The sequence below is a fragment of the Xenopus tropicalis genome, chromosome 2, assembly GCF_000004195.4.
Source record: "Xenopus tropicalis strain Nigerian chromosome 2, UCB_Xtro_10.0, whole genome shotgun sequence".
NCBI classification, from domain to species: domain Eukaryota; kingdom Metazoa; phylum Chordata; class Amphibia; order Anura; family Pipidae; genus Xenopus; species Xenopus tropicalis.
The window spans coordinates 68,711,418-68,738,129 of NC_030678.2; the positions used below are offsets into that span (position 1 = coordinate 68,711,418).

At 41.6% G+C, this 26,712-nt stretch overlaps 1 protein-coding gene and 2 long non-coding RNA genes across 5 annotated transcripts in view; 2 read left to right on the forward strand and 1 right to left on the reverse strand.

The window, feature by feature from the left end:
• Positions 1–1,002: 1,002 nt before the first annotated feature.
• Positions 1,003–26,712, reverse strand: part of LOC105948383 — a 52,919-nt gene continuing 27,209 nt past the window's right edge. Inside the window, exons 1-3 of one of the 2 annotated variants that reach the window (XR_004221287.1) lie at positions 20,931–21,149; positions 16,826–16,888; positions 1,003–1,043 (exon numbers count right to left, since the gene is read on the reverse strand). This is a non-coding gene — a long non-coding RNA (uncharacterized LOC105948383). Of the gene's footprint in view, positions 1,044–16,825; positions 16,889–20,930; positions 21,150–26,712 lie in introns of those variants that run through there. The other variant, XR_004221286.1, reaches the window with a different exon arrangement.
• Positions 6,347–7,196, forward strand: LOC116408831. The gene is made up of 3 exons (XR_004221288.1): positions 6,347–6,540; positions 6,726–6,764; positions 7,127–7,196. It is a non-coding gene; the product is annotated as an uncharacterized LOC116408831 (long non-coding RNA).
• The window catches only part of taf11 (TATA-box binding protein associated factor 11), a 103,292-nt gene continuing 99,950 nt past the window's right edge, over positions 23,371–26,712 (forward strand). Inside the window, exon 1 of one of the 2 annotated variants that reach the window (XM_012956662.3) lies at positions 23,371–23,547. In XM_012956662.3, the coding sequence (XP_012812116.1) occupies positions 23,376–23,547 (172 nt within the window). In that variant the 5' untranslated portion in view covers positions 23,371–23,375. The remainder of the gene's footprint in view (positions 23,548–26,712) is intronic. The other variant, NM_001127413.2, reaches the window with a different exon arrangement.

Sequence of the window (26,712 nt, forward strand, 5' to 3'; positions counted from 1 at the left end):
TCTTTATTCGCGTGTCCATAAAAACATTCTCTAGCCTAACGCGTTTCATGGCGTCTGAAGAAGTGGCGAGACGCCATGAAACACGTTTAGGCTAGAGTTGTAGTTCAACAAGAATGTTTTTATGGACACGCGAATAAAGATTATTTTTTATTGAAAAGAGGTCCTGGAGTGCTCCGTCTTTATCTACATTCCTTGTGTCAGAGCATGCCTTAGTATTGTTACACTTGAAAGTGAAGGGAATTGATTGGGGCAACAATGAGTAACAAAAAGTGACAGCGTTGTTATGGCTTGCTTATTGAAGCCAACACAATAAAAACATTCCTATATTTTATTTAGATCTGGAATTGGAGGTGGCCCTGCAAACTTTTACCAAGTTTGAGGAGCTGCTGCTGCCTTTCCTACACACAGAGTGTGAGCTGTGTGTCCGGCACGTTCGATTCGGACAGGAATGTTGGCCAAGGTAGTTGTAATTACAGTAATACAAGTGTATTTACTCTCGCAGAGAAGCTTAATATTAATGTAAAACATTATTATTTTTTCTCCAACAGATTCATCCTTAACACCACCTGGCACGAGCAGACGCAGACAATCGTCATCTGCTCCCATTCCAGGTATTTTTGTTACCAAATTTGGTTAGACCTGTGTTTTGTGTTAGGCTTGTGCAGTGGCAGAATAGTGAATTCTGTCCATGTATATTGCAGCTGTTTCAATTCCAGAAGTGCAGTGTATTGTTAAGAACATAGGTGTGTTATTGGACAAGTGTGTCTTGCTGGGTTAGGTGCAGTCAGTTCATCTTTGACTTTTGGACAGTCAATCTTTTCAACTTGATTTTACCTTTTTGCCTCATTTGGAATGAATCAATGTCCACAAATATTTTTGTCAAAATAAACTTGGTCTTGTTTTACAAAAAATGACAATCATTATTGTCCATGAAGTTTGTCTGGCATCATGAACATAATAACAAAAAATTAAATAAAGTCTTTTCTTTTTTCCCAAAAGGTGGACGCTCCTCGTCTGTGCTCCACTCCCCACACTGTGCGATCCTGCAATTGGAGGGGATACGTTTAGACGTTAATCTTGTTGATGCCAAGTGCTTGCAATTTTTGTAACAATTTTTATGTCTTTATATACACATTTCTAATGCCCTTTGCATTTGTACATTTCACAGATTGGCTAATCACTATTTGCAACCAATCGGAAATCTCAAGAAATGCAAGACTATAGAAAATACTAGAGTCAATGTTAAATCCTTTAATTGAAGAGATATTTACATTTCCTGGGGGAGTTACTATAATATAATTTAATACAGACAGCGCTTTAATAGGCTGAGGCCCCTCAGCCCCCTCTGACACAAAAACAGCCTCTGTACATTGGTCCCCTGACTTGAGATACCAAGCAATAAGGCACTCATTTTATCATTCGCCCCAATCACTGCCTATGAGAATCACATGGAATTGACTGTGTATGGAACGCCCCCATGCGCCAGGCCCTGTGATTCCATTGGGCAGCAAATAATACAGAGGGTGAAGACTCCACATTCTGAAAATGGAGAAAACAGCTGGCAAAAACCACTGCTTGTTCCATGGGTAGAAGGGGCAATGGCTTTATACAAATATTTCATATTAAGGGCACATACTGCACAGTGAGCAGAGCGGTTGGAAGAAATAAAGTTCCTCCCACAGCTCTACAATTTCTCTTTCTCTCAGTGAGTTCAGTACAGTTGGGCCCTTCTCTTTTTCAGGCATATTATTGATACATGCACATCACATAGCAGGGGGATGAGGCATAGGATATAACAACTGCACAGGACTGATCTCATAGCACTGCATTAAGAAAACTGATCCCAGGTCACTTAGGTATCTGGTTGCATTAGGGGAAACTTCATTGCCAGAAAAGGATATTTTTGTAGCCGGGGCCCAAAGTGCGGGTGAAGTGGCCCTATCACTTGTATATTGTATGTTCAATGGAGCACATATTAGACATTGCAGTGAGCCACTGAGAGGTGGAAGGGGGCGAGGGCTCTGCCGACTTCCAATGAATCGTGAGCAGCCTGCGTATTGGGAATAGAGATTTACTGATGAACTGTTTAGTGTAGGAGTAAGGCACGGCAAAATACTAAGTAGGCGTCTGGTGAGATTGTGCCCCCCAGGAATTCCAAGATGATGGCCAATGCAGCACCCCAGTCTGTAATGAGGGACGGGACCACTGAGCAAGGAGCACTGGAGTAAGGAGGTCTGGCTTTAGTGCCACTCTCTCAAACATGCAATTTTACATGCTACTTGCAATCTGGCATATACATGTGCTGTACAGTTCCCTGGGTTTAGGGGGCCCCCATGTATCACTACTGGGGTACATATGCTCTACAAGGAATTACTGAGGCCTAATACTGAGCTCTGTGTAATTAATATATGTGCTTTGGGGCTCAATCTCTCATTTCCTTTTTCCATCACTCACAATAATGGTCCCAACCCCACAGACTGTTCTTGTGATACAAACCCTAAAGTGTGAGGAACTGCACCACTGGAGGGTGGGCAACCAAATCATTTCATAAGTTACAAAATACAGCAAGACTTCATAAGATAATACATATCGCTCCACAATAAAGTTACTACAGGTTTAACAGATGAGCTATGATATTTGGGTTTGATTATAAACATTGAGCATTTTTATGGGATCCAAAAAAGGAGCTGACCAATACAACATCAGTAATGGAGGAGGCTAGAATATGGGTAAGCACAATAATGCACCCCATATTCACTCTTACTGTTAAAATTGGGATAATAGCTTCTGAGAAGGGAAAGTGGGTGAGTACATTAGGCTGGGACTGCCAGAGCAACACTTTATATGAGTGACACCATGTTGTAAACCTTAGGGAGCCACTAGTCAAAAATTGGAAATGCTGATCCTTTACTGGTAATTGTCTCTACATGTGTAAATCTCAGTATTGTCTTTTGCAGGCATTTAGTAGCCGTGAAAAATAGATGCTACTAAGTAGCTCTGTGTGTCTTAGGTTACAGGCAGCTGAAAGGCTGTGAGAGTTGGACAGTCCACAAGTAGAAAAATAGGTCCCACAAAGTCTGTTTTTCTTTAGCATCCCCAGATGAAAGATATGCCTTTCTGCAATGTCTTTTGCCTCTGAGAACTGAAGAAGCAGCTTCAGTGATATTTTTCTCCATTTGTAAGATAAGTAAATGGGAAAGGAGAGCAGTGCCATCTTGTGGTCGACGGTGTTATTGCAGATAATTTATGGCAGCAGAAAATGCAACAAATCCTCTGCAGCCAAGAACTCCTCCTGCTTTCAGAGATATTTAAAATATTGGGTATCATGCATGCCTCTATCTATCTATCTATCTATCTATCTATCTATCTATCGTATAGCCTTTTTATCTCTAAAAAATTATTTATGGTGTTAGGCAGGCAGGCTCTGGGGGCAATAAGATAGGCTCCTCCATCTCACTCAGGGTTTGCCATTTAGAATGGCCACCAAGTTGTCCACCTTATTCTGTAACTCCTACACCAGGGAGACAAAGAAGGCAGCCTGCAGACACTCACAATGCTGACAAAGAACCAGTAAAGCTTCTCTAAAACCCCACATACTGTACCTGCAAACACTTCTCCTAGAACATGTTACTCACGTTACCCTTGGATGTTGCTCCCAGAGGCCTCAAAGCAGGGGCTCATTTTTGAATTTCTGGTTAGGAGACAAGTTTTGGTTGCATAAAAATCAAGTATAATGCCAAACATAGGCTTCTGTAGGCTGCCAGCCCACATAGGGGCTATTAAGTAGCCAATTAAAGCTCTCATTGGCACCCCAGGAACATTTTTCATGCTTGTGTTGCTCCCCAACACTTTATGCATTTAAATTTGGCTCATGGGTATAAAAGGTTGGGGCTCCCTGATCTACTGCATTAGGGACACATACTGTACTGGAAAATGGCACAGGCTAAAGGGAGGAAACATACATTTGGAAAGCTCTTACTTTGGGTAGGGAGGGCAGTTTTGGGTGCAAGTACATGAGGCTGTTAAAGGGGTGGTTCACCTTTAAGTTATATTTTAAAACAAATGCTCTGTAAGGCTACAATTCATTTTCAGGCTCCCATTTAAACCAATGTCTGGTTGCTAGGGTAATTTGGACTCTATAAATCATATAGTTGCTAAAATTCAAAATTGAAGAGCAAATGATTAAAAAGCTAAATAACTAGATCACTATCACTGTAATCTGTCCGATTAAAAAGTATGAATACAAGCCATTTTATATAAAAATCCAGCTGCAAAACAGTTCTTCTCTCTCTTTTCTGATGAGTGAAATTGTTTTGCCAGGTATCACCACCAAAAAATGCCTATAGACTCTAATGGGGGGAAAAAAAGTTGTGTTTTTTTTAATTAAGTGAAATGGGACAGATTTGCTCATCACTACCCACAATGCATTGCCCTGTGGGTAGTGTCTGGAATGCAACCAGAGAGGAAAAAGGATTTCCTCTCTGATTTAGCAGCAGCAGGTAGATAACCCATGGCTGATGAATTAATAGATCCTTCCAACACAACAGTAAATGTAGTGACTCAAACTATCACACATACAAAACATTGTTCCAATGTTCCGTGTACACAATAAGCTGTGTAGGTTCTGCACATGTAAGGGCAAATTAATAGCATATAAACCTCACTCATGAACAGGGTACATTTCACTCTGTGACATCACTGCTCACCAACTGAATAACTGCTAAAGCGCTGGCTGTAGCAGTTATTCAGTTGGTGAGCATTGTGGTGAGAGGTAAGTGATCTTCCCTTCAGAAAGATTATTTTGCCTTTTTTTTTATTCCAAAAAGAGAGGCTATAGTGATAGTGCTGTACCCCTGAGACTAGTGGGGGATTGGATTTTAGTTCATTTGGGCAGAATTCTTCTAAAATGGGCTTTGGAGATAACTTTTTAGAGATGACTGTGGGTGGTTGAGAGACAGCTGCAGCATTTGGCAGGGCTGCCAGCAAAAACATACCTTTTACTATAAAATATCTTAGGTCCCCCGTGTTGTACTCAACAGTATTTTATATTTTGTTTTTAGAAATGATTGGGCTTAGATTTGGGCTCCATGTTCCCCCTGATGGCTGCACAGGGATGTATTAGCGGCTACAAGTGGTCTGCTAAATCTATTATTTCCAGCAGAATTGCACTTATTTACCCCTAGCCCTGCTTAATACACAGTGTTAGAATATTTTACATTAGAATATTGAACAAAAATTACCTGGGGGCAGTAGGGTACATATTGGGGCTTTACTAAAAAAAAACTCTTTATTGTGACAAATATAGCTGCTTCACCTTACAGTTGCACAGTAATACAGCCTGATGGGGTACTTGCTCTGTGAGCATTAAACTGCCCCATATTTGCAATCAGCCCCCTAAAATTCATTTGTGGCTGTTTCTTTACACCCTTTTTTTTATTGCTGAAATAGGCAAATTAACATAGATGCTAAATTATATGTAGATTGTAAGCTCTTTTGGGCAGTGCCGTCTTCACCTCTTGTATCGGTTATTGATTGCTTTATATGTTACTCTGTATGTCCAATGTATAAAACCCACTTATTCTACAGCGCTGCAGAATATGTTGGCGCTTTATAAATAAATGTTAATAATAATAATAATAAATTAAACAAGGGCAGTTACCAAAAGCCAGCTTTCATCAGACTAATACAAAAAATAAATGGAAAGATCTGACATTTAGCACCTATGTTCATAAATCCAGGCCCCTAATGTGCATGGCCACGGCCTAGATATGCCCTGGACAAAACTCAGTTATGCCCATGAGGGGTGGGCTGGTGACATTCAGGGACAACCAGTGACATTTATGACACACAGAATGTTTTGGGGCTAATTTGCCTGTTTTTTAAACCTGCACTAATCATACAGAAGGTTTTAAATCAGACAATCCCTTCATAACCGTGCTGTCAATCTGGTTCAAATCAGACAGGTGCCAACCCTACCCCTGATGGGGCCCAGCCTAAAGGCCAGTTCAGGTGAGAGCTGGTTACAGTGTCTATTTATTCTCATGGAAACTTATGTGAGACTTGGACTTCACACGTGGGGGGATTTAAACTAAAGAGTCTGGAAACCTGTGGCCCTCATGTAAATAAAATAATTTGTTTCTCATGTTTAATAGGTCTCATACAACTCAATAAGGTAAAACATGTCTCTGCCCTAATCAGAATTCTACAGAAATATGCGTTTTCTCTAACATTTACGTTATATTCATTTGTCTCTCTATACAGATTGCTATAGTGCTGTTCCTGCCGAGATACCTGCGGTCTGTGTTGACTTGCGATTTCGCCTAGCGATTCCTGAGAGATTTTTGGCTTCCCTTCTAGTTTGATCAATTCCATTCTGATCTGATCTTGGGGAAAGCCACTATCTACTGAGGGTCTCCCTTGGGTGCCCCGGCCTTGTGCCGGCCCTCAAGTGTGAGGAACCCCTCACTATCTGAACCAGAAGAGTTTACCATCTGGCACTTCTGGTTCCAACGGCACCTTCTGGCACACTTCTTTTAAGAGGTAATTTCTCTGATCTTATGGGGGCTTTAACCATTTGTTATGTAGCGAGTCTGCCCAGAATACTGTCTGATACTGATATGTGACTGGGAATAGAAAGCTATAACCACACATACACATGTCCTATTGCTGAGACTGCCTGTGTCTGTGCTGCCAATATAATGCCCCTTTGTATCACTTGCCTTTAGGTGGCTGTACTTTGAGGCAGCAGAATGCCAGAGGTAAAGGTAAGGAATCTCTTTTTTTTATAATTCAAATAAAGGGAAATTTATTGGACTTGTGAAGATGATTTCTCCAAGCCATTTACTGGACCAAGTACTTGCAGACAATTCTCATGCGGCCCTGCTCAGTACCCCACAGAAACCATTTCAGATTGAAAAACTGTATTGTTTCCAAGCTGGTTATTTATTATCATGCACATTATAACACACAGTCAGCCCTTCCCCTAACACCCTCTTGTCTTACTATACACAATTTGCCATAATTACAGTCCATTCCTATACACACTATACCGTTACAGTCTTTGCATCTGGCGCCACTTAGATCCATTTATAATTGAATCCTTAAGGCTCTTTCCTTTCACTTACAGGTGCTATTCAGTGTACTGGAGGAGTACATGAAGGAGAACACCTTCGACGAGGCCATTCTTGCCTATTATGGTGAATACTAGGGATAACTTATAATAGACAAGGAGGGGGGAGGGAGTGCAGAACACTAAGGGGCAGGTTAGCATAACCAACGTGGACACAGGGGTGTTTTTTGCACAGGAATGCTAAACTGTGCATTATGGAGCAGAAATTCACCCTGTGTGTGCGCTGATGGGCCAATGCCATGCCTCAGTTTGCATACAAGTTGGGCAGACAGGAGTGGATTGTCCTTTTTCCCACTGGCATAGCTACACCAGTGGAGACAGTGCTGCATGTGTGCCTAGCCTTAATGGAAATGTATTTTCCCTGCAGAACATCACTACATCTGGAGACACGGAGACAACGACGACTTGTAAGTAACATGGAAATAGTCTTATTAATTATCTTATCTTTCTCCCATTGGATTGTAAGCAATTTGGAATGTTAAAATAAACGTACCCTCCCATTTGGGCACACTTTTCTTTTTTTAGCCAATTTTAAATTTAAAAAATAAATGTTTTCCTTTTTGGTCAATTAGTTTTCTATTTCACTGCTTTGGACCATTTAAAGAATAAGCAGCACCCAAACAGGGAGCCAAATGTAACGGGACATTTTGTGCTTGCCCCATTTGTATCCACTCAAATGAATAAATGTACAGTAGAAATACAGTAGAATAGTGGATAGGATTTGCCATTAATGCTCCATTGGGACTTTGCTTTTCAGGGAACACTTCTTCAATCAATATTACATCGATAATGATGTGGAGCACCTTCGGGACATGGCCCATTTCATCTTGATGGATGCCTATTGGGTAAGGAATCAAAAAGAAAAGTATAGATAATAGGGAAAAACAGTGTCGGACTGGGACCGCAGGGGCCCACCAGAAGACCTTAGACCATGGGCCAATCTCCAACCTATTTTTCCTTCTTTCCTCACTCAACCAATAAGTTCTCCAATTCTCTTTTATCTACATGCTAGCATCTATCCTTCCATCCATTTCTCCTCTTTGTTCCCATTCTGAAATAGGGAATGACCATGAATTAGGCCAAATGCTCAAGAGCAGGAGGGCCCACTAACCCCTGGAGTTTTTCTGGTATCCTGATGGGCCAGTCCGACACTGGGGGAGAATATTTTAGACTGCCAGCTACTCTTCCAGCAAATGTTATGTGCGCTTCTTTTCTATAAATGATTAAAGGGCACAGGCTTAGTAAATGCAATTGGATGAATATTACACTGCATGAGTAGACTAAAAATATTCATTTTATCCAGTTTTAATAATAAAGGGGTTAGCTAGACCTATGTGTCAGTGTGCGTAATGAAAATATAGGTGGAAAATATATAAGTTTTGGCTACTGTGTCCTGTAAACCTAGAATAGCAGTAATGTGCAGAAGGCCAATGCCAGCCCCCTATAATTAATGTCTGTCTCAGCAGCCTTGTGCCATATTCCTGCTTTATACTAGCCAAGGATTTATAGTTTCCTTTCTGACACTGGTACATTATTTTGTTACAGAAACAACTTGAAGAGCTGGAGGTGACTTTATACGACATTCACAAACTCCTGGCTTTATCTGAAGTAAGTGCTATTATTATTATTGTGATATAGGTCATTATTATTAGTGAGGTTATTATATACTGTATCACTTGTAGCTAGCATAATTATCATTTGGGAGATTATTACTTTCCATATGCCCAATAACTGCCATTATTTATATTATCAGGGACATTATGTATCTCTTGTCGGTAGTTGCGCCCACAGGGGCACATTAATGAAATTGGTACAGTGCAGCGCTTGTTTAACATGGAGTCTCTTTTGCCACAGGAGGAGTTCGAGGTGGACCACATTCTCTCCCAATATGAGGAGACACAGCAAGCCTGGAGAGTAAGTTCCTTGATCACTGTCACTATTTCATAAGGCTTTTCTGTGTGGATTTTTTGTTCAATTCTACAGGACACATTCAATGTTGGTCAGGTTATAGGGAACACTATGCAGTATTGTGTGTGTGCGCATTTAAAAAGAAGCATAGTGTATATCTGTGCAGGTTATGTAACAATGTCTAATTTCTTTTCCCCTTTCTCACCCTGCTCACAGGTTTTGTGTCCTAAGCTCGAAGCCTTGCACAACAAGATCGTGGCAAGGCAAAAGGAGCTGGAAGAAGCTGCGAAGTATGTATTTTACATGTGACATCTATCCATTTTTGACACAAAGCAAAATAAAGAAAATAGTTTCAGCTGCCTGTAAACCTGTAACCAGAGTCTTACAATTCCCATAATGATAGAGCAAGTAGCCAAGCAGAATATTGGAACAGCAACAAGATTTCTACCTTAAATCTCAGTCAGCTCAGACGTACAAGCAGAATAAACATATGTAGAATCTAATATAACTCAATGCAATTAGATCAGAGAACAACTGTTTCTTTATCCCATACTTATGTTCCCACCCTTAACACAGAATTGTTATGCTGAAGCCTTTATATTCTTCCACTGAATAACAGTTCCATGCACTAAAAGTAGAGAAATAAGACTAAATCACGCACTAACTATAGTTAGTAACCGCTAGTATCAGCCCCATGGTCTCTGACTCTCAGTAGGCCTGTCCCTAGCTGTACTTGTCAATTGAGCTTTCCTTATTCTTATTCCCTGGATCCAAGTGAATCCCTATCTACACTCCCTCAATGCTATGAGACCCATCTCTACAGCAGAACCTGTAACGTACAGCACATTCATTCAGCTCAGTAGTTACCCACATTTGGTACAGTGGATACAGATTAGTTGCATGTATATTTGTATTATGGTGGGAAATGTCTATCAGTGTATACAAGAAGTGATATTGTTTCTAGTATAAAACGTTTTGAAACGGAAAACAACATTAGCTCATTATTCTTTTTATCAGGACGAGACATGAACAACAAGAAGATCCCCCAGTGGTGGAGGTGCCCAGGCTGAGCACCAGGCAGAGGCTTGTAAAAGCCATAAAGACAACATTCCGGAGGATTTGGGTAATGTCTCTGTTCAAAGATATTCTCTTTTAGACAATCTTAATAATACCATGTGGTCCACTCATAGTTGCATAATTATATATAAAGACTAAAGGGACCAGTTCTACATACAGAGACTTTTAAAGGGGCTTATTATTGTTATGTACTCTGACCAGTGTACTAAGCTGTATCTTAAAGGACAACTGTCCCAAGTTGATTAATGGACAGTGCAATTCCAGATGTTGTACACCTAGACTAAGCCTTTTACATGAAAAAAACACAATTACATTTTAGTAATTTATTCTTTTTTTTATCATTTTAACCATTGTTTCCCCTTTACTTTCAGAGTTCCACCAGAAGACGCCTTCCAAGTTTTCTTTCTCATCTTAGAAATCCTCCTGCTTCCTGATCCTCCCCCCTTTCTCCTTCCCTGATCCTCCCCCCCTTTATCCATCCCTGATCCTCCCTCCTTTCTCCATCCCTGATCCTCCCCCCTTAATCCATCCCTGATCCGCCCTCCTTAATCCATCCCTGATCCGCCCCCCTTTCTCCATCCCTGATCCGCCCCCCTTAATCCATCCCTGATCCGCCCCTCTTTCTTCATCCCTGATCCGCCCCTCTTTCTTCATCCCTGATCCGCCCCCCTTTCTCCATCCCTGATCCTCCCTCCTTTCTCCATCCCTGATCCTCCCCCCTTAATCCATCCCTGATCCGCCCTCCTTAATCCATCCCTGATCCGCCCCCCTTTCTCCATCCCTGAACCGCCCCCCTTAATCCATCCCTGATCCGCCCCCCTTTCTTCATCCCTGATCCGCCCCCCTTTCTCCATCCCTGATCCTCCCTCCTTTCTCCATCCCTGATCCACCCCCCTTTATCCATCCCTGATCCACCCCCCTTTATCCATCCCTGATCAACCCCCCTTTATCCATCCCTGATCCACCCCCCTTTATCCATCCCTGATCCACCCCCCTTTATCAATCCCTGATCCACCCCCCTTTCTCCATCCCTGATGCTCCCCCTTTATCCATCCCTGATCCAACCCCCTTTATCCATCCCTGATCCAACCCCCTTTATCCATCCCTGATCCTCCCCCTTTTCTCCATCCCTGATCCTCTCCCCTGTGCATTCCATCCAGCTGCTGGTCCCGGCATCATTCTGGCTCCTCCCATCGTGCAGGCCTAGCCAGAAGGTATCGGTTCACCCCTAGGGCGGGGCTAGAGCCATTTTTGCACACTAAAGGGCAGGGAGAGGGAGAAGGTAGGTTTCTCGTGGGCGCACTACCCAATCCTTGCCCTTTAGCGGAGATGTTTGGGAGTCGCAGCTGGCATCAGAGAATGCACAACCTTCTTTTATTTATGGCTATTGATATTAATAAATCCTGTGATTCCAACAGATTTAGCCATAACTATGTCTCTGTGTTTTTCTTGAATACACATGGTAAATATTAAGGGGCTGAGGGGGGCTCCAGTGCCTCATTCTGTTAAAGGTGACTGAGCTATTGTGTGACAAGGGTTATCAAAATAGACCAAGCTATCTGCTTCTAGTGACATTCCTCTGGCTACCGAATTTGGTGCCCTGGGAAAATTCCTATAAATGTCCATGGGTGTAAGTACTCTCCATCTAAAATCCTTTATCCAGTTCCCTTTCTATGTATAAATATTATCTCCAACACCAACAGACAGACTTTAGTTTGGAAAAGTCATATTTAGTTCTCCAAGTCATATTGTTGTGTAATTAAATTGCTATAGATATACCCCAGTATAAATGTGATTATGGGCCTAATTGCCATGATATCCCCTATATGTAATAAAAGGCATTTAGTTTGCCCAGGAGCAGTAACCCATAGCAACAAATATGATGTTTGCTTTTAAAGAGGTGACCAGTAAATGGTGCCTGCTGATTGGTTGCTATGGGTTACTGCTCCTGGGGTAAACTTAGTGCCTTTTTTTACATTACGCCATAACACTGTTCTATATTTTGAATATTGGAATTTTATCAGCTTCCCACCCATACACTGACACTATACTAAATATACCAGTTTTATAGCTTTGTGTGTGAGAATATTAGTATGTGAATATATATACTGTAATTAGTACATCTCTCATTGATTTCCCTAGTGTCTGTGGCATTACTGATTCCATACAGTTGTACCAACTGTGTCATTAATCCTTCGGTTATTCTCAACACTGTTATACTCATGTAGTAGTATTACAGACCCCATGGAAGATGCCAGCAGGGCATGTGGTCTAGCAAGCTATGAAACATACTTGATCTTATTCTGGTTATGACCAGAAATGGAATATTCTTCCATTACCTTAGAAAAGGGGTGGCCAAAACATTGATCGCAGTCCACCAGTTGATCCCCCGTGGATTTATGGTGGACTGCGTCTAAGCCCTGGGATGCGGAAGTGCGGCGCATTTATTTGGTTTAGGCTAATGGCACAGGGATTGTGTAAGCTCCAGCGGATAAAAAGGACTCAGGTACCATTGGCCTAAGTGAAAAAGCCAATCTGCTGCCTTCCCCTCCTGATTGTGTATGTGCCCGGACAGTCACAAAATCAGCCCATCAGCATAGATACACTGTCCATATGACACCAAGAATCAGTACTGGTCTAAAGGCACTTAACCCTTTTACTGCCAGCCGTTTTGGTCAAAGCGGAACTTGTATTGCCAGACAGTTTTTGAACATTTTGCACTGTTTCACTTTAGGGGCCTTTCCTCGGGGGGACTTTTAGTTTACCCAGGAAAACAATATATCGTTATTTTCAGAACAACCTAAGCTTTCAAAATATGGTAGAATTTTTGTGTAATTCCAATTCTGTAACAAGATATAGGCTTCTAAATGTCTAAAAATGCAAAAAAAAACCAACAAATTTTCCATAATATAAACACACATACTAGAAACAAAAATTATTTTATGCATGAATATACAACTGATTTGGAAAGTCCCATGTCTCCTGAACGTGCCAATACCAAATATATATACAATGTAGTTTTATGGAGATTTCTCACTTGTATAGGTCAAAAACTCACAGCAGTACACTACCAAATTTCCAAAGCACTGCTCCAGAAAGCTGCATACTTTAGATTTCAAGGCCAAAAATTCCACTAACAGAAAATTGTACATTTTTGGAAAGAACAGATTCTGGGGAATCCAGAATAGGTAGAACTATCTGTCTACTCCAAACTATCAAGTCGCAATGCTTTCCTAAAGTTATTGGTTTTTATCAAAATTTGTGATTTTTTTTAAAAATCGCTAAAAAGCTTCCAGTCTATAGTATCTTATCTCCTACAGGTCATAAAGTAACCAAATAAAACACCCTAAATATGAACGCCAGGGGTCCACTGAACAGTTTGATGCCCAATATGTATAGGTTTACTTAAGTATGTGGCATGTAGGGGCCCCAATGTGAACATACCCCCATATGTACTGTCATTTCTGTCATTTCAGCTCCTGCAAAATCAACACGTTTACATCATTATATGTGGGATAAAGCTAGTAAAAAGTACGCTCACCCCAGAAAGTCATATATTTTTGGAAAGTACACATTCCCCCGAATCTAAAATGGGTACACATGTCTTTCTACTCCAAAGTACCAAGCCGCACAGCTTTTCTAAAGTTAGCAATTTTGATGACATTTCCAAAGATCCCCTCAAAGCTTCCACTTTGCAGCATCTTATCTCCCACATAGCATTAGGTACCAAGATAAAACACCCAGAATTTGAACACCAGGGGTCCACTGAATAGTTTGATGCCCAATATGTATAGGTTTACCTAAGTATATGGCATGTAGGGGCCCCAAGGGGAACATACCCCCATATGATCTATCATTTCAGCTCCTGCAAAATCAACACATTTACATCCTTTATGTGGGATAATGCCACAAAAAAAATACGCTCACCCCAGAAAGCCATATATTTTTGGAAAGTACACATCCCTCCGAATCTATAATGGGTAAACATTTATTTTTGCTCCAAAGTACCAAGCTGTAAAGATTTCCTAAGTTTGCAGATTTATATGACATTTAGAAAATCGCATAAAAATGTTGCAATTTGCCACATTTATCTCTCACAATTTCTTAATAAAGATCAGATAAAGGCAAATCACCCCAAATAGGAACACCTATGGTCTACTGAACAGTTTGATGCCCAATATGCATAGATATATGCGGTATGTACTGAACCCAAAATGAAAATAGCGCATAAGGATTTCTCGCCTGCCAGCTCAGCTTTTGCACACAGAGCCCCCTGTCAGTGTATTATGTGCCGAAACTTCCCCTACCTATACGGAGACCCCCACAAAACCATATATTTTTGGAAAGTACACATTCTGACAAATCCAACAAGGGTAAAGAGTCCTTTCTACACCAAAGTACCAATCTGCAGAGCTTTCCTAAAGTTATTGGTTTTTATGACATTTCAGAAAATCGCCTAAAAATGTTGCAATTTGCCGCATTTATCTCACACAATTTCTGGCGTACAAAGGCAAGTCAACCCAAATAGGAACACCTATGGTCTACTGAACAGTTTTATGCCCAATATGCATAGATATACCAAAGTCTGCGGTATGTACTGACCCCAAAACGAAAATAGCGCATATGGATTTCTTGCCTGCCAACTCAGCTTTTGCACACAGAGCCCCCTGACAGCGTATTAAGTGCAGTAACACCCCCTAACTATACACAGACCCCCAGAAAACCATATATTCTTGGAAAGTACACATTCTGATGAATTCAAAACAGGTAAAGTTATTTTTGCACACCAAAGTTACACCCAGCAAACCTACGCTAAAAACAGATTAGGAACACTTATACAGGGATAAAATGCGATAAAACTACAAAAATTGTGCAAATCAGTGAAACAAAATAAGTCACATGACAGTGTAATTAGTGGTCAGAATATCTGATCCAATAGTCACGCTGTCAAAATAAACAGTAAAATGAAAAAAACAAACAAGAAAAAAAAACAGTGTTTGTGTATACATGTGTGTAAAAGTTGTGTGACAGTGTGTAAGTGTGTATATGGGTGTAAATAAGTGTATAAAAGTGTGAAAAATGAAAAAAAAACTGCTAAAATGTGTGCTGTAAGTGTGTATATATGTATGTAAGTGTGTGTGTAAGTGTGTAAATGCAAAACACATTACCTGTCCTGAAGACTCAATCGCCTCCTCCTCCAGTGGGCCAGCGCTAGGGGGGGGAAGCAGGAAGCAGCAGACGCTGCTTCCTGGAGGGTCTGCTTCCTGGAGGGTCCTGCGACACGATCGCTTCGCAGGACCCTCATGACAGCCCCCCTGGCACGTTGCCCAGCGGGGCTGTCATCGATAGAAACTCTGCAGTGGTGGCACATGCCGCCGCTGCAGAGAGCAGCCTTTAAATGCCAACGACGTATGGGACACGTGGTTGGCATTTAAGCCCTTTTACTGCCACAACGTATCCCATACGTCGTTGGCAGTAAAAAGGTTAAACCAATATCTGCTTGCTTACTTAAGTGCAAACCTGACACACACAGCTTTCTCATCACAGTAAATGTTGTGCCATGTGTACCCGATGCATCCAACCAATAAGATGTTTGCATAGCAACCAATAAGCCGTTTGCTTTCATTGTCTAATAGTAAAGCAAACATCACCCCACAAGTCAGTATCAAAAGAGGAAAAAAGAGTATGTTGCAAATAAAAGTAATCTAAGCATCTTTGCAATTGGTCTTCATTTTCAAAGTAAATACCAGTTGGTAGGGTTCAGCAACCTGGACTGATCATACGTTTAGTTTTGCATTGTGTTCTATTGACTTTCTCTTGAGAGAGAGTTAAATCTCCCATTTAGCACTCACCCTAACAGTCAATCAATTGCCTGGTTGCTATGATTAGTGAGGCTAGAAACCACTAAGCCTTTTATTAACCTAGAGAAATAATATTCAGTATCATCTCAAAGACCAATAGATACTGATCACATGAACACTGCTACAAATGATATAAAGGGTGGATTTCAAAAGGAATAGAGACCGGAACAAACAAGGTAATTTGACCATAAGAATTCAACTTGGGGCCTTGGACATTATTGGACAATACTGTAATGGATTATTGGCCAAAGGAATAAGTATATGGTTCTAGGCCTGCACTGACAATCTGTGGGTTGTGGCAAATGCCAGAGGGGCTGCTGTAAGATGCCACAGACAGTCACAATTTAGTGGGCTGGTGGGGGGCTGTTTGGGCCTCCGTGTACTTGAAATGCCAGGGCCTAATTAGAATTCCAGTCCGGACATGGTTGGCTCAGTGCTAAGCAGGACAGTAGGTTTGTGTGTCTCACCTGTAAGACAAGCACCATTACAAGTTGCAACCACAAGAGGCCAGCTGTGATACCTAAAAAGACAGTAATCAGCAAATCATCCACCAGCAAATGTGCCTGCTTCTGTAGCAGCACAGTGGCCACCGTCTGATTCCATCCTGCAAGGAATCTGTAGGTTTCCTCCCACACTCAAAATACATACAAGCAGGTTAATCAGTTTCTGGTTAATCTAAAGACTTTAGACTGTAAGCTCCACCAGGCCTGGACTGATGGGAACGATGCATAAATATGCCGGTGCTTTATAAAAAAAACAATAAAAGTAACATTTCTTTTCATAGTAAAGGGTGAGGCAAAGAAGGCATGCCAAAGCCTGACTGCCTTACCATAGAAAGGAATGCTCTTACCTTGGAAGCCAATGGCTCCACCAGCGATGCACCCACCGATCAGTGCGTTTTCCATTCAGACTTCTAGTCAGGACAAAAGGGAAACATAAGAGCAAAGTTAAAGAGAAATTGTGTGAATAGCAACCTCAATTTGTTACAGGACCCCAGCATGGACCATATTCATGTCTGTGCCCTGTTTGTTTTTTTTTTTTTTTTTTGGATAAACAATCCAGCAGATGGCATTCACTAAAGCCAAAGCAATTCTACAGCACACAATAAGTAGCTGAATTCTATTTACATTCAAATCCAAAGCATGAGCTCTCACAAAGGCAAATCAGTCGTCGCTACCTGAGGTTTCCAACAAAACGCAGAATCTGTTTCCCAGCTGTAGGCAGCGCTGAAGGTGAGGACTGTGTGGGCTTCACTTGGCAAAGGCGGGTGAGTGATGTGGCACAGAGCGTGGGGGTGCAGCTCGCAAAGAAAGGCTCACAATCACCCACTACGCAGGACTTGAGGGCACAGCCACTTAATTGTGAGCTGCCTGGGATCTTTCATTTTACCGATTCCTTAATCCTTCCAAGATAAATGGATATTTCTAACCATGTTATCATTTTGTCCCTTTGCAAATCACTAAGCACTGACCTGCTTATATAAAGCCTGCTATTTCCTTGTTAGGCAGGAATAGCCGGAAACATTGGCACATGTACTGTTTATAGCTTAGCTATTCTCCTTAAAGGGGTTCTTCACTTTTTAGTTCATATTTAGTATAATGTAGACATTGATATTTTGAGACAAAATTTGGTCTTCATTTTTTTATCTTTAGGGTTTTTCTTTTTTCTTACTTAGCTTTTAGTTTAGTCAGCTCTCTAGTATGGTATTTCATTAGCTATTTGGTTGGTAGGGTTTTATTTACCCTAGCAACAGGTCGTTTGAACAAAAGATTGGAAGATAAATAGAATTAAAAAAGTAATAGATAAATAGAAATACAATTGTAGCCTCAGAGAGCAACCACTTTTGGCTGCTGGGGTCAGTAACTCCCCAAAGCCGAAAAGAGGTAGAAAAAGAAGGCCAATAATTTAAAAAATATAAAAAATAAATAATGAAAAGCAATTGCAAAGTAGCAAGGAATAGGACATTCTATAACACACTAAAAGTTAACTTAAAGGCTTATTGATTTGGAACACTTGGCATCTTTGTATTTGCCCATATCAGCCACCCCAAGGTTTTATCTGCCTAGGAGTTCTTTAAAGATGGCAGCTTCCAGTCATTAATGTATAATTGCAAATGTGTGGAGAGGGGGATAAACGCTCATACAATAAGTAACACTTCCATCTCATACTTTATTGACTATTTTTACTTAAAGGAACAGTAACACCAAAAAATGAAAGAGCTTTAAAGTAATAAAAATATAATGTACTGTTGCCCTGCACTGGTAAAACTGGTGTGTTTGCTACAGTAACACTACTATAATTTATATAATAAGCTGCTGTGTAGCCACGGGGGCAGCCATTCAAGCTGGAAAAAAGGAGAAAAGGCACAGGTTACATTGCAGATAACGGATAAGTTCTGTAGAATACAATAGTGTTTTATCTGTTATCTGCTATGTGCCTGTGCCTTTTCTCCTTTGAATGGCTGCCTCCATGGCTACATAGCAGCTTATTTATATAAATTATAGTAGACTTTCTGAAGTAAACACAGAACTTTTACCAGTGCAGGGCAGCAGCACATTATATTTTAGTTACTTTTATACACTTTCATTTTTTGGTGTTACTGTTCCTTTAAGGTAAAAGCAAACTTAGTATATATATCTTATGTGTCCATAGCCATCCATATATCGTGAGGCAGCAGAGATCTTACAAGGTGCCAGAAGTGGGAAATGGGTCCTGCTTAAAGCATTAGATTCAGTGGCAGAACTATAGAGGGAGCAGACTCTGCAACTACAGGGGGGGCAGGTACAAAGAAGTCAGGGGGAGTCTATAGCAGGTAACGAGAACTACAGGGGAAAAAAAACAACAACAGGGTACAACAGTAGATCCCAAATTCCTGTATACAGAGCAGTTGTGGGGAGGGGAAGGGGGGGCTCAGGTTAAGAGTAAGGGAGAATGGCCATTAGCTCTAATAGATACACCTGAAAGCCCAGTGTAAAAGCTCAGTTATGGGGGATTTGGGGTGAATAAGTAAATGAAGCCCAATATATTCCTGTAATTATGGCTGAATGACTGATACACTCAAAGGTTCCAATAGTTGCACTTATTTCATGAACTAAAGGGGCCCTGGAAAAAAGTTGGACTTTTAAGGGGCCTTGAACTGGAAATGTTTGACATCCACCAGGGCTAGGGAGATAGGGTGCTAGGGTGTGAGTTCCATAAGCATACTATAGAAAGTGCTGCTACCTTATCACACCCAGCCCACCTACTTGAAGGCCGGAAGGATGCTTTTCTATTTCTCTTCCAGTCTCTCCCACCTTTAAGATGGCCATAAACAGCTTGATAGTAGCTAGCTGGTCCATATATGGAACTATACAAAAGGTGTATCCTGACTGACAACCATAGGCAAATACATATTAGGTAGGTTTTAGAAAATCTTGTTGGGCAAGTACCAATGGGGCTCATTGAGGTGTTTCTCTTCCAATGGGTCAACACTGACCCACAAGCAAATTCTTGCATATACCCAATCTGGCCCACTATGAGTTGGGTGACCTCAAAAAATGAGGAGAATGTATGCCCAGCTTAAACTTTCTAAGGAAAGAACACAACATACTGTTCATAGTGTGAATCAAAGAAAAATTCTGCTGTACCTTTCCTTGTGTACAGTTGCAACTTAAATTTAAGCTGCTTTTATGGCACAATTCCCTTTTCAAGCTAGATCTAGCAGAATGGTTTTTGCAGGACAGGTTCCACCCTGCCATTAGAATCTAAGCCAGGGTCAGGAAACAGTGGTGCTTCAGATGTAGTAGAACCATAATTCCCAGCATTTATGCATCTGCCCTACTGGTGTAGGGACACTGGGAGTTTTTATGTAATTGTGCAGCATCTGGAGTACCAGTGCTTTTCTATCCCTGAGCCAAGCTGAACTATCCCTAACTTCCAGGCACAGGTATGTTCCATCATCCGCTGAACACTGCAAGCACATTGTGGTATCTGTAAGTAACCCAAAATACTGAGTCAGTACCGCTGAAGTAATACAAGCCCCTCCATAGGCAGATTTTCAATAAGGCTAGGGGAGGCTAAGCCTTCCCAAACCTGGCACCTTAATAAAACAATACAAAAAAAATTTCACTCCATTTCTGCACTGTTCTGGAAATTTTCTCCTGTTCCTTCAAGCCGTTTCTGCTGTGCTCTGATTGGATCTTTCTTTTTGTGGATTCTCCAATCAGAGCACAGCTTTCTTGACAGTAAAATTGACCAATCAAGGCACAGATGCAGACAGGGCTCGGGAGATATTAAAAACTGAAGGCAGTGCAGAAATGAAGACTGAAAAGAAGAATCTGCAGGATGTAACTTTACCTAAGAACCTTACCAACTCTGAACTTTTGCTGCAGATTTCATCCCACTCCCAAAGGCGCTACACACACAGGCGCTACACAGTTCTAAAGGCTGAATCACTAGTTAAAATTAAATTGCTTTATGCCTGACCTGACATCTATAAAATCCCTATCACTTATCCTAACAGACGGATGGTAAGTTAACTCTTTCACCCTGAAAAAGCTAATTGCACTTTTATATAGTTGTTGTTTTTCTGTACTTACAATTTTTTTAACTTTTGTCATTGTTTGACTCATTTCTAGTTAGTAATAGTGGGGCCAATGTTATGTATCAGTGCCAGTGTTATAGTGCCAGGGCCTGAATATCTGCCATCTGTACCCACTGCTTCTAACTGCATATAATTTGCTGGTTTTCTAAATACAGACTGGATCTCACTGAATATAATGTGCCTGGGATGTCAGTACCTGCTGCCTCTCTCCAGGGTCGGACTGGGGGGTGCAGGGCCCACCGGGGATTCTGCCTCAGGGGTCCCTACACCCCCCACTGATCCCCAACGCCTTCACCCCCCCCCTTCCGCCAAGGCCCCCAACACCATCCACCCCCTCCCCCGACCACTCCTAAGAAGAAAGTAAGAAACTTACTTGCAGCACGTTTGGGGAGGGAGACGGCAGATCGTGGGAGCGCCCTCGGGGGGATCGGATCTGGGCCGCAGGGGCACACCGGGTTTTTTCCTGGTATCCTCTCTCTCTCTATAAAACTAACAAACGCATCTAAATGTGTGGTTCACTTTAAAGTTAACTTTTAGTATGTTATAGAATGGCCTATTCCTAGCAACTTTGCAAGTGGCCTCTTTCCAGCTTTCAAATGGGGTCACTGACAAAAAGTATTGCTCTGCGAGACTACAATTTTATTATTATTGTAATTTTTTATTACTTATTTTTCCATGCAGGCCCCAACTATTCATATTCCCATCTCTTGTTTAAACCACTGCCTGGTTGCTAGGGTAAATAAGACCCTAGTAACCAGATAGCTGCTGAAATACCAAATGGAGAGCTGCTCAACAAAAAGCTAAATAACTGAAAAAACATTAAAAATAAAAGAGGACCAATAGCAAATTGTCTCAGAATATCAATGTCTACATTATATTAAAAGTTAATTTAAAGGTGAACTACCCCTTTAAGCTAACTGATCACAAACACAAATGGATGGAGAACCCCTCACAGAATACTTTTACATCCTAAGCATTTTAGGGTAAAAAAAAAAAAGCCCTAACACCCGCAATTTTGCACAGTATCCCTGGAAGTCAGTGGGAACCGCAAGAGGTAGTTGGGAGGGTCATTTTTTACACCACAGAGAATCCACTTAGTCTCACATTAGCTTTAGGTCCGTCTATGTATGGCCCATCTTTAGCCTCCCCAAACAAAACAGTCACCCGCTGCCTCTGAGCCCCTCCCACCAGAACTTTGAAACAGTATGGCAAAGGCCTTGCCTGGATATACAGGCATCACTGCCTGTTCTACATACCAGGTTTACTGAATTATTGAGCAAGCCTGATCCCCCACCAGAGCAAGCTACGCTCTATCATACATATATGCCCCATGTCATAACTAAATACAAATATGAAGATGACTGCGGGGATTCACGGGACCTTCCGAAATCAGATTGGAGAATAGATTGTAGGATGGGAAGAGGCAGAATAGAAGGGAACACAAAGCAAACATAATAGAAAGTGAAGTTTTTTGTTTTACACAGAACCCAGCAGGGGCGGCTATGCAGAGAGCAAGTTACCAATAATATTCATACATCAGCCCTGTAATCTATTATGAAGAATGCAATCATTTTGCCCTGGAATCGCTCACATTGCAATTGGATAAATATGGCTTGTTCACATATTCCCATTTATTTACTTTTTTAATGTTCTTGAGGCCTGTTTATGGAGCTTTGCCAGATATCGGTGTCTGTGGCCAGTAAACATTCTCAAGGGTTGCACAGGTCTTACATCTCCCCCTCCCCTCATACACGAACAAGGAAAACAAGCTCTATTATAACTGGTTTTAGCTAATTTCAGTACATACAACAGAAAGTCAGATTTGCAGATTCCTGGTAGTTGCTAAACTGCAGCTCTCAACATTCCACAGACAGCCAAAAGGGCAGTAATAATGGCTTATTGTGTAGCCCTGGAAGCAACAGCTGGAAGGGTGTAGTGGGATTGCGGCTTTGCCCTGTTTAGGCTTTCTGGCCAACTAACCTAGTGCAGGCCTGGACTTAGTGCCATAAATACACTACAGCAGACCCTGAGGTAGGGTTGCCACCCAGGTCCAAGGCGCAAGGGGCCCAGACCACAGGTCTGCTATATTATTGCCCACCCTTCTCAGCTCCCATCCTACATTCCCTCTTACTGTAAGGATATAGTTAAGGTCACATGTAACATGCTCTACAGCACGCTACTAGCCTGGGTTGGCCATATTATAGCCACGAGGAAAGTCACTATACCGAAGCTTGAATGAATCCAAAACTTTCATACTTGTTGCGACAAATACGACTTTGTCGCACAAATTGTCATGAAAAAGTTGTGCAAATAAACAGAAATATCACTGAAAATACACAAATGTTGTAAAATTTGGAAAAAATACAAAATTTTTGTATTTGGACCTGTTGTACTTTAATGAATGTGCTCCTAGGTTATTTGAAATCAGTTCTGTGTAGTGCTGGCTCTTTCTGAAAGCACAGAATTAGGCACAACGTGCTAAGACAGTATCCCTTTAATTTAGCCTGGCCCTAGTTTGCACAAAACGGTTCCTTGTCAGATTGCGAGAAAAGTCTACGGTGGCAACAGGTACTGTTTGCAACTAGGGAATAATTACACAGCTACGGCTAAAGAGTGGGAGCCGAGGATCTAGTGGTAGTGGCTATGGCGGGTAAATAACCTAAAAATTTGCATTTTTTATAATAAGAGAAACAGAAGCACAGAAAAAAAAATTGTGAACGCAAACACCCACGGACTACCGCGTTAACAGCGGTTTAGCGTAGATAATCCCGTTCGTCCTTTCTCGTCACTCCCCCAAGGCGGCTACGTGCCTCCGTCAATGCGCTTATATACGTGTGCTCGTGACGCTATGGTCTCGACAGAAAGAATTTGTAATGTGGGGTTTAACTCTCCAGCAAGGCCCAAGAAAGTAGGCGACAAAGGTTTTGCGGAACGTTTACATAACGATCCTGAACAGCACGCTGTTTTAAGCAAAGCGGAACCATCTGTCGGTTAGTAAGCCACTGGTATTGGCCTCTCGCGAAGCTTTGTGTGTAATTTAGTTTAAGGGGAAAGCAATGTAACTGTGTAACGTTTTGAGCAGATCTCTTCATTAAAACTAGGCGTATGTGTGTATAGACATAAACTATATATTTTTAAAATAACATTTTAAATGGGTGGTATGTTTTTTATGTTTTTATACCAGGCAGATCTGTAACTTAACTAGACATTAAATGCTATATAACAAAATTCCTTTTTAAATTTAAAGATAAAACCGAAGTTTAAAACATCAGTACCTGTTGAACTTTTCTAAAATGCTTCCCTGTCGATCATAAATTGCCTCTATGCCTGTGACACTTTCACTTTCTAAGGGTCATGATGGATGGGGCCCATAAGAAATCTCTTGTATGTGTGATCAGCCTAAAATACCTGTCCTTTCACATTCATTTGAATCAGTGTATTTGAAGGAGATGGAAATGTACTAACTAAGTAAGCTTTATCAGAAAGGTCACACCATGTTTCTCTCCTTTGAATCTGTATACATGATCTTTGTCAGACTTCCTTAATTTATTCAGAGCACAGCGTGAGGGCCGTGACAGACGAGGAGATTAGTCGCCCGATTAATCTCCACAAAATGCCATCCCCCTGGCTAGAATGTAAATCGCCGGGTGGGATGGCATACATGGCGCAGCGTTTTGCTGCAATTGCCGAAGTTGCCTAGCCTGTGGGATGGCATATCGGGGAGACTAGTCGCCCACGACAAGGAAGATTTGTCGCACGGTGACTAATCTCCCCGTGTGCCGCAGCCCTAAGTCTGCTCAGTTTGTCCCCTTCTCTGCTGAGAGCTGTACACTACCTGCATTGCTGCATGGAAGTGATGTCTGACCAATCTAAAATGGCAGTTGCTATCTTAAACACAGAGGGCTGTTTACTGAGGTTATGGTAAAGCATTCTGCAGAATAAATATAGCATTCTGGCTTGCACTATTATGACTATCTATTATCTAAAATGCCTCGGTAGCTTTCCTTCTACTCCTCACTTTAACTACTCCTTCCACATTTTGGGCCGGTTACCAGGGATCACCGCATGTAAAATGCTCTACATGTTGCAATTTCTGGTAATTGGGCAAGCAAAAGGTATTTTTGGGATGTTTATTGGGTTCACAGGAGAAGGTTTTTAGGCACTCAAGTTCTTTCAGCATAGCAATAGCAACTAAGATTTAATACAGTAGACAGCTGCTGAAGCACGGATGGGTTAGGGTCAGGAAAGGAAAGGAGCATGTGTCCCACTCCCACTTGAATGAACTGTGCTGTGCCCCACTAAGGAGAGAATTAGAACTGTTCATTTGCATTAATCAGCCAGCAAACAAATTATCTTAAAGGAGGAGGAAAGGCAAAGTCACTTGGGGGTGCCAAAATGTTAGGCACCCCCAAGTGACTTTAATCGCTTGCCTTGTACCCCGGGCTGGTGCCCCTGTTCAGAGAAAACAGCACCAGCCCGGGGTACCTGTAGCGGAGTGCTTCCTGCTTCCTTTTCCTAAAATGCTAGCGATCGGCGCATGCACAGTAGAGTGAAAAGCCGACTTTCCTGTTAAAGTTTGGCTTTTCACTCTACTTCGTATGCGCTCGCACAAAAAAGAGGAATAAGGAAGCGCTGCAGCTACCCCGGGCTGGTACTGTTCTCTCCGAATACAAATTCTGCTTTGTTTGTGCTGAGCTCAGGAGAGGAGGTTAGGAGAAAAAAAAATTGAAGCAGACTGCTAGAGCTGAGTTTCTTTGAGAACCAGCAATGCCATCTCTTTACTGGCTGCTAGACTGAAGGGTGTGCTTAGTAATCTGAGCTTAGAACAACTGAGCATGTCTGGCAAGCCAAAAATAAAATCAAATTCCTGGGAGGGGGGGCTGGGTGGGTTACAGGAGGAGAACGAAATCTAAATGATTAAGGAGATGTTGCTGCCTTACTATTAACGTCTGGACAACCAGTGTGGCAGGTACTGAAAGATTTCAAATGTCCCCAACATTTTTTTGGCCCAGTGGAGTGCTTGGAAAGCCCTGTTCTGTCATAGGAAGGTTATAGGTTTCTATCAAAGTGTATCAAGTGTATATGGACCCCTTACTGAGAGTAAATTTGTTAAGCTAGTAAATCGTTTAGCCGCCCACCATTTAAAAGAATAAGCCTGCGAGTTAAGTGAGCTACCGGTGTATGAGGGGGGAAACCAAGGCATATGAGATTGCGTACCTATCCCATAGCGACAATGTGTGTTTCAGGCTCAGGCTATGTATTGGTGGACGAGAAGAAGTGGAGGTCCAGAAGAAGGCTTCAGCAGAGTAAGGATATGCCAGAAAAATTTCCAGATTTGAATGTGTAGTAAAGTTATTTGGGCTAATTGTAAATCTGTTGCTGTTTCTGGAAGACCCCTCATATGTAAATTATTGCATCTGGAGCGATTCTCAGAGTCCTCTGTTTTATCCATGGCTTTTTGTGTGATTAATGATCAAATATATCCTGTTCGTGTGCATCTAGAACAGTTGTTATACAGTAGTCTAGTTTCTGTTCCAGAATGTCTGTTTTGTGGCCGAGTTCTTGCATTTGTTTAGTGATATCCGCTATTCTAGAAGCTGCGGTAGATGCCAGTTCTTGTTGAAGCATCACTTTGAATTTATCAAGGAAAGTTGTATCTTCTTCTGGATTGTGCTGCGGAGTGGCCATAGGATTCTTGCTCAAAGTCGAAGCCCAGCCACGAATCTTCCTGAGACTTCATTAGTGGTGGTGACGCAGTTTGTGGCCTTGTGAGAAATGATACTCCTCATGGTCTGTTGCGAGTCGAGTTGTGGTCCTTTTCTTTCCCTCTTGCAGCATTTATGTGCCTTTTAAAGGTTGCAGGTACTATGTTCTCAACACACAATCTCCCCAACAGTACTCGATATGAATGTTTCTGCATGGTGCTTTGTGTGGTTTGTTATCCCAGAAGACTGCAGCTACATCAAGATGCCGCTATCAGGGTCAGCAACTCGAGCACGCTCCCAACTGGGTAGCATTTTTGTGAACTGAGTTGCAAAATTTGAGTGTATGTATGGGATCCTTATCTGGAAATCTGTTATTGAGAAAGCTCTGAATTACAATTTCCAATAGAGTTTATTTTAAAGCAAACAATTATTATTAAAAATATTCTATTT